The sequence below is a fragment of the Nyctibius grandis genome, chromosome 8 (genome assembly GCF_013368605.1).
Source record: "Nyctibius grandis isolate bNycGra1 chromosome 8, bNycGra1.pri, whole genome shotgun sequence".
In the NCBI taxonomy this organism is placed as follows: Eukaryota; Metazoa; Chordata; class Aves; order Nyctibiiformes; family Nyctibiidae; genus Nyctibius; species Nyctibius grandis.
The window spans coordinates 37452377-37459704 of NC_090665.1; the positions used below are offsets into that span (position 1 = coordinate 37452377).

General features: G+C 58.0%; 1 protein-coding gene across 1 annotated transcript; it reads right to left on the reverse strand.

The window, feature by feature from the left end:
* Positions 1-1171: 1171 nt before the first annotated feature.
* C8H1orf210 (chromosome 8 C1orf210 homolog) lies at positions 1172-5945 on the reverse strand. The gene is made up of 5 exons (XM_068407122.1): positions 5820-5945; positions 4327-4885; positions 3505-3651; positions 2725-3013; positions 1172-1247 (listed from the first exon to the last, which is right to left on the reverse strand). Exons 1-5 carry the CDS (start codon positions 5943-5945, stop codon positions 1172-1174), a joined length of 1197 nt encoding a protein of 398 aa, XP_068263223.1.
* Between the last annotated feature and the right edge of the window lie 1383 nt (positions 5946-7328).

Below are 7328 nucleotides of genomic sequence, written 5' to 3' on the forward strand. Positions count from 1 at the left end.
AGCCTGCACTGCCCCAGGCACTGCCTCCCCTCCTGCAGCAGCGGTGCTGGGTTGTTCCTTTCTCTGTTCCTGTGCTGTGTGTGGAAATACATAAGAAAGCATTGCAGAAGTCGACCGTGTTGAAGGCTGATGCTTGAGTGCCGGCCCCTCTGTGGAGCGGGAGGTGGCTGTGCAGAGCTGGCCTCTGCTCAGGCTGAGCTCAGGGCAGGAATCGTGACAGCCCAGGGTCCCTCCTGTGGCTGTGGTTTCGGCTCATCAGCCAGCGTGGCAACACCACCACAGCCCCCCAGATGCATGAGCTTATTTCCTGGTACAAAACTCTCACCTCCAGGTGCATGTGCGTCTCCTTCTGCTTGAGGACCTAGACATAGCTGCTCCCCCTTACCACCGCTCTGTGAACCCAAGATCTTGCCGTGCTCCTGAGAGATGCTCACGGGATGCACACAAAGCCTCCAGAGTTATGTCAGTGCCGGCTGGTTTGTTTACAGAGAAGCTGTTCTGCCCTGCGGTAGGGCCTGGAACCAGTCTGCCTGCATACCTGCACTGCTGCCCTCCGCCAGCCTCAACCTCGGTCCTTTCGGCAGCTTCCTGGGGGAATCCCCCTTGAGAAGGCTCCTCCTTTCCTGCTCTGACCCCCTTGTATTCCCAGCTCTGCATGACAGATGCATTTCCCCCTGCCGCCCCCTGGCAGGAGCTGCTGGGCTCCTGCCTGCTTGCACTGGAGCTGCCACAGCACTGGGGCTCCCTGCACACCCCGAAACAGCTGCGTCTTGTTGGTAAAAGAATAAAAGGGTGGGCCTCCCAGCAGGGTCAAAATAGACAAGCAACCCACCACTAGGTACTGAGGGACGAGAGTGAGCGAGATCCTGGATAAACAAGCCTGGGAAGCAGTTGTATTTTTAATCTCTTTTAAGGCATCGCTGAAACCAAAAGTAGAATACTGCATCTAGCACGAGTTCCTGGGATTGAAAAGCATATTGAAAAGCCCAGAAAATACCTTCCAAAAGATAACTGAAATGCATTTTCCCAGCTCTCAGATTTAAATCTATCTTACCTGAAAGATGTTAGAAATTTCCAAAAATGACAGCATATATTGTATTGTCACAGGTAGCTGTTAAGATGAGCCCGGAAGGCAAAACATGAGGCAGTGACTGCAAAAGTAAAGCTTGGTTTAGAAAATACGGCATTTAAGAGTGAAAACTGGATGATGACTGAAACAAGCCAGCAGGTTTTCCTCCTCCTCATGGCTTCAAACAGCATGTTCCTGCTCTGAAGGTGCTTTAAGTCACTGGCCTGTATCGCCCATCCAACGCCTAGGCCAGTCGTCCCCTTTGGTTTATATTCTCTGACGTGTATTATTTACTTTTGTGTACAGTGTGCTCTATAAATACCATGATAAGTAGAGAAATAAAAAGGCAGTTTACAGTGAAGTGGAGGTTTGAAGGAGATGGGGGAATTAGCCATGTGGCAAGGCTGCAAGAAATGCCGTGATGTTGCTTCATGCTCCGGAGCATGATGGAGAGATTCCTGGGCTATCAGGGAAGTAATGACTGGGCTGTGCCCTGGGAAATCTTCCCAGCCGGACAGTACCAGCCTTGTGAATCACTTACTAAGGGTGAATGCCGCTGCTGCTCCCTGCTTTTAACTCCAGCGTGACCCACGCAGGCACGACCGGCTACAGCAGAAACAACGTAGAGTTACCTATGTCTCACGTGCTGTTTACCATACCACAAAGATGACAGGAATGCAAAAATTATAACGTTTGTGTAACTGCACGGTTAGATACAGCCAGGACTCCATAATGGGTGCCGGGGGACAGGGCTGTCTCACCCCAGCGCACGTGCCTGCCTGACGCCGCAACCGGTGCCGCCAACAAGTTTGCTCATCCTTGCAGAGCTGACATGGGGAATGTACATGCCTTTCCAGCATGTCTTACTGGAGAGGGAAGAGAGAAAACTCTGAAGGAGCACAGCGGGAAGCAATGCTGGAGAGATGTGAACAGAGACCCTGTGATGACGCACCAGGGCCGCCTGTGCCGGTTCAGGTAACAGACCGGTTTGCACAAGAGCACTCGTTGTGCCGCAGACCTGTTCTCTCACCGGCGCAGTTAACGAGGAACATACTTACGGTCCTTGAAAGCCCATGCAAAAAAGCCGCACCCCAGCTGCGGGGCTGGGGGTCTCCTTCCAGCACCGCCACTGGGAGAGCCCCAACAAACCATCGCAGGTGGAGGCAGGGTTAAATCATGCTTTAATCACACCCTGGAGTGACAGTACATTGGGGGACAAAGCAGGGCTGGGTCTGGCACTGACGGGCAGTGGGGCCAGTCTCTGAGACCCCACAGGGAGCACCAGGGCAGGCTCCTCTTCCCACCCCAACAGGCTGCCTGGGCACAACAGGCACCATCTCCTTCATCCTCAGCATCCGATCAGGGCCAGGAGAGCAGCAGTGGGTCCAGTGTCCATGTGCTGGTGCAGCCCCGCTCGCATCACGCTGGGGACAGCTGCCTTCAGCCTCCATCACCATTCCCAGCCCACCCCTTCTACCCCCTCCTCTCTGCTCCTTTCCTCCTGCCCCCAGGCACGTGTGCCCAAAAGCTGAGGGCAGGTGGGAATGGGCAGGAAGGGGATGGAGGTGGGGGGACAGCGAGAGGCCACAGCCATGGTGGCTGGACTGCAGGCTCAGATGGAGAGGTGCGACTCCTGCTCCTCTTCCTCCGGCAGCTGCTCACTTGGCTGGATGTAGTTGTCCTCGATGAAACCGTCATCATCCTCAGCTTGCAGGTCGGCAGCACCAGGCATGGGGTGGCTCTCGCCACTGCCATCCTCCATGGGGCTGCCTCCGATCGAGCTGGTTTCGGGCAGCGGCCGGTGGCGGTAGCTGGCGAAGTTCTTGTGGAAGAGCTTGCACTTGGCAGCCAGCGCGATCAGGATGGAGATGCCAATTGCTGCCACCAGGAAGCCCACCAGGTACGGCCAGCTCCTTCCCCCCTTCCCGGAGGGCAGCATGGTGGCTGCGTGCAGGAAAGGTACGTCAGGGCACAATGGGTCAGCCTGCGGCATACCCAGTGCTCCTCAGCAGCCAGCCCTGTGCATGCCAGTGGCGTGAGCCAGCACTGGATTGCTTTCATTAGGAGCAATACAAATGCTCTTCACCAAGGGCTAGCTACCAAGGGTGTGTGAACACTGCAGGGAAAACTGCCGGACAGCTGTCTGATACTGGTGCCCATCACCGTGGAGTCTGTGTTCTCTGTGGCTCTGTGGCGTCTGCTAACTTTTCTGTTGCAGAGCCAGCAAACACCTCCAAGTGGTGTCCATCCTCCCCACCAAGGCACTGCTGAAGGCCACCCTTCCCACCCAGCTGCTGCACCAGTGGTGGCTGGGCAGCCTGAGCCCCTGGGGCTGCAGGACAGAGCAGGGGGTCTCCACCTGCAGTCCCCTCTGGGGTGACAAAAGGCAGGAGGGAGCTAGACCTTATGGATGCCCCTGTAGCTGCACAACTTACTGTTGCTGTGGGTCACTGTGATCTGCTGTGCCGTGCTGACCTCTCGAGGAAACCGCTGCTTCATCTGGCAGCCCAGGTCCTGAGAATCCAGAGCTGCCACCTCCTGGCCCCGCAGCTCCAGGGGTGATGCGCAGGTCACCTGCACAGCTGGGAGACACACAGGCTAAGGTGGGACGGGGCTTTTCACCCATCCCCTCCACAGTTTAGTGAAGGTGCTGCCTGCTTGCTCCTGGGTTGATGGGACACATCACAAGGTGGTCCTGGGTCTGCCCTCCAGCCTCACCAGCCCTCAGCACATTGAAAAGCACAATAAAAGAAAAAATTCCCTGGCCAAGGAACTGTGCAAGTGTTTGACCATGATTAGGAGGCTCCATTTAACTGGATAATGACAAATGCACAGATACTGATAGAAACTCTACTGTTGCAGGGCTGCTCTCGCCTGGGAGCCAAGCTCAGAGGCTTGGAGCCTGATCCTGCTCCACATGAGGAGCTGCTGAGTGCTCAGCAGCTCTTGAAAATGTGGTCACTCCATGTAGATACATAAAGGTGGATTTAGGGGCTGAACTGTACATGCAGCCCCTTTCCCAGAAGAGTGGCTGAATTATCCTGGCTGTTGTTCCTGGAAATCTTTGGTATCATGTGTAACTGCAAGCAAGGAACTGACACATTTCGGTTCCGTGTCCCTCAACAGGGTGGGAGACGTCCCTGGAGATCCATCTCAGAGCCTGCCCAGGGGTTGGAGCAAAAGGGTCAAGTGGGACCCCTGCACCAAGGGTTCCTCCTGCCCAACACCACTCCTGCCACCCACCCCAGTCTGCTCACCTTGCCTGCGCTGTAGCCACTGCTGCAGAGGGTGCGCAGTGCAGTCACAGACCCAGGGGTTCCCTTCCAGACGGACCTGCGGGACTGCCTCCATCAGCTGCAGGCTCCAAGTGTCCACGGAGACTAGTGCATTGTGCTGTAGGTCCAGGTGGAAAAGACCCTTCAGTGGCAGGAGGAAAGGGACCTCAAGCTCTTGTAAATTGTTATTTCTTAGGAGCAGTGTGTGCAAGTTTCCCAAGCCCTTGAAAGCATCTGTGTGGAGGTAGGCGATGCTGCAGCTGCTCAGGTCCAGCAGACGCAGTGCCCCGAGGTTGGAGAAGACTGCTGGGCTCAGCGCCAGCAGGGCATTGCTGGAGAGGTTGAGGAAATGCAGGGAAGGGAAATGTATCAAGAGAGTCCCGTGATGAGGCACAACCAAGGAGTTGAAGGAAAGGTCCAAACCAGTGATGTTGCTTGGAAGGGAACTTGGAGCATGCAGGAGGCTCTTCCCATTGCAGTTGGCCCATCCCTGAGAAAAGAGCTGCTGTCTGAGATGGGCTCTCCGTGCTGGGGAGGATCTCTAGACCGAGATTCCCCAGAAGTTCAAATGTCTTAATTAATTACCTTCGTAGAGTTTAAAAAAAGCAAAGACACACAGCTGTAAAAAACTCATGAGCTGCCAGTTTGTCATGTGCCGGAGTAAATGGAGAAAGATGAGCAGGACAGTCCAGGACAGCCCAGAACTGAGAGCAGCTAACTGAAGAAGTAAGGGGGAGGAAACCCAGACAGAGGGGGTGGGTGTGAAGGGATCGGGATGTCACCCTCCTTCCAGGGCAGTTGCCATCTGGATTCAGCTTGCAGAACACCTTCCTCTTCTTCCCCCAGATCCCCACCTCCAGCCTCCGGGAGCTCTTGCGTGACACAAGGGCATCCTCCCAGCTGGGGCAGGGGAGCAGGCGAGACCCCTGCCCGCTGTGAGGGCAGGCAGGCAGCGGCAACCGGCTTGGGCTGCAAAGCAATGGGCACCTGCACCAGGCACCCATGTCAGGATGCTGTGCTGCAAGTTTGCTGCAGTCCATAGTCCTGGGTTTCCAGGTCTGGCTGCTTTCCAGCTAGCTGCCCTTTCCATTGCTTTGTCTCTTGTGTGATCACCTCTCCTTTCGTCCTTCTGTTCCCCCAAATCTGTCAGGCCCTGCTGTCCCTGCTCACTAGAGAAACGGCTGTGCCCTTATAAACCTGGGCTGCTGAGGACTGGGTTATAATGGGGCCAAGCCACGGGGGCACTGCACAGGTCCTGTCCCAAGCTCAGACAGGGCTGGGCTTGGGGAAGCTGGGGAAAAGAGTGCAAATGTTTTGGGGGAGTATCTGAGAGCTCGGTGGGCAGCGCTGCCCTGTGCCATCTGCCTGTCACAGCCGCTTTTCCTGCCTCCTCCAGCTCCTGCCCGGCACAGCCAAGCTGCTGGCTGCGACGCTTGTCCCCATGGGACAGGTTAGTTATGTTTCCTGCTCCTCACCAGGTGCTCCGGGATCCTGACCACACGGTCGGCCTGACCTGGCTCGGTCACTGCATCCCTGTGCACGGGGGAAGGGAGCGAGGGGTTGGGAGCCCCTCGGGGATGTGCCTCGCTGCTGCTCGCCATGCAGCACCCTTAGGGGCAGCTGCGTCATAGCCACAGCCAAGACACCCACCAGAGTCAGAAAAGCCATGGCTGATCGTGTCTCGAGCCGTGCAGAGCGGGAGCTGCCCGCTGGGGCCCGCTGCCCCACGGGCACACGGTGCCGCCACCCCAGATGTGCTGGCAGGACAGGAGTGGGGTGCCCCTGCCCGCCCCCCACCGCTGCCCACACCAGAGCCCCCTCAGCCCCCCTACCTGGTGATCAAGGCTGCAGGGGTGTCCCATCACCACTGGCCAGGCGCAGAGGAGGCTGCAGAGCCCGAGCATGCAGGCAGGAGCCATTTGGCTCCAGGAAACTGCCGGGCAGAAAAACAACTCTCAGGGAAAGCTGGGAAGCCAGCGGAGCCGGCCGTGCCGGGCGAGGTGTGGCCACGGCCACACAGCCCGGGGCCCAGCGAGCCCTGGCCCCACGGCCCCGCGGCCCCGCAGACCACCAGCACTGGGGAGCCAGCCCGGCTGCCGCCGCGGCCCAGCTCCCTCCTGGCTGCGCACGGGTGAAAGGTGGCGGCACCGGTTACACATTAACCACCGTGCCCCGCCACCTCCCACCCGCTCACTGCCTCCCGTGACGGTGACCGGGGGCCTGCCAGCACCTGCCTGGTGGGCCGTAGGGGGCCTTGGGGGCTGCCTTGGTGGTAGCAGAGCACTGGGAGGTGCTGGGGGGCCAGAGGAGGAGGGGGGCATCTCTGTGGCATCCTCCCCGATATGGCCGTGCTCAAGGCGAGCAGCCTGAGCCCAGCCCCGGTGCTGTGCCAGCCCCGTGCCCTGGCTCCACGCACCCAGGGCAGGGGCACACAGCAAGCCTCAGCTGAAGCAGCTGCGGCTGAGGCAACAGGAAAGTGTCCTACAAGACAATAAAAGTCTCGTTGGGATTCAGGTGGAAAGGTGTTTAAAACGTGCAGCAAACAGGCAGTTCCTGGGCCCAGCAGCCACTCAGTGGTGTTGGCTTTCCAGCATCGGGGAGTCACTAATAGAAATGTGACTTCCCTGAGCAGCCCCCAGGGCTCCTCTGAAGGTCCTAGAGGATGTACATGCCCCAATGCCTCCAGCAGCCCCTGCTCAGACCCGCTGCTCATCAGTCACGCTCCCTGCCAGCCCTGCCATGGAGTCAGTGAAAATCTGGGAAATTATGTCAAAGCAGCATCTTGTGAGTGTTTGGTGGCACATGGTTGGGTGGGACGTGCTCCTGTGTCCATGGGTGCTGGGGGGGGTGAACAGGCGAGGGCTGGCAGAGCCACAGCCCGGGCAGGAGAGGTGCTGGCAGCACCCGCTCCCAGCTTCCCCCAGCTGCCAAGGGGCTCCTCAATGGCCACGCGTCCCACCCTTTCCTCAGGGAAAGGGCTTCCC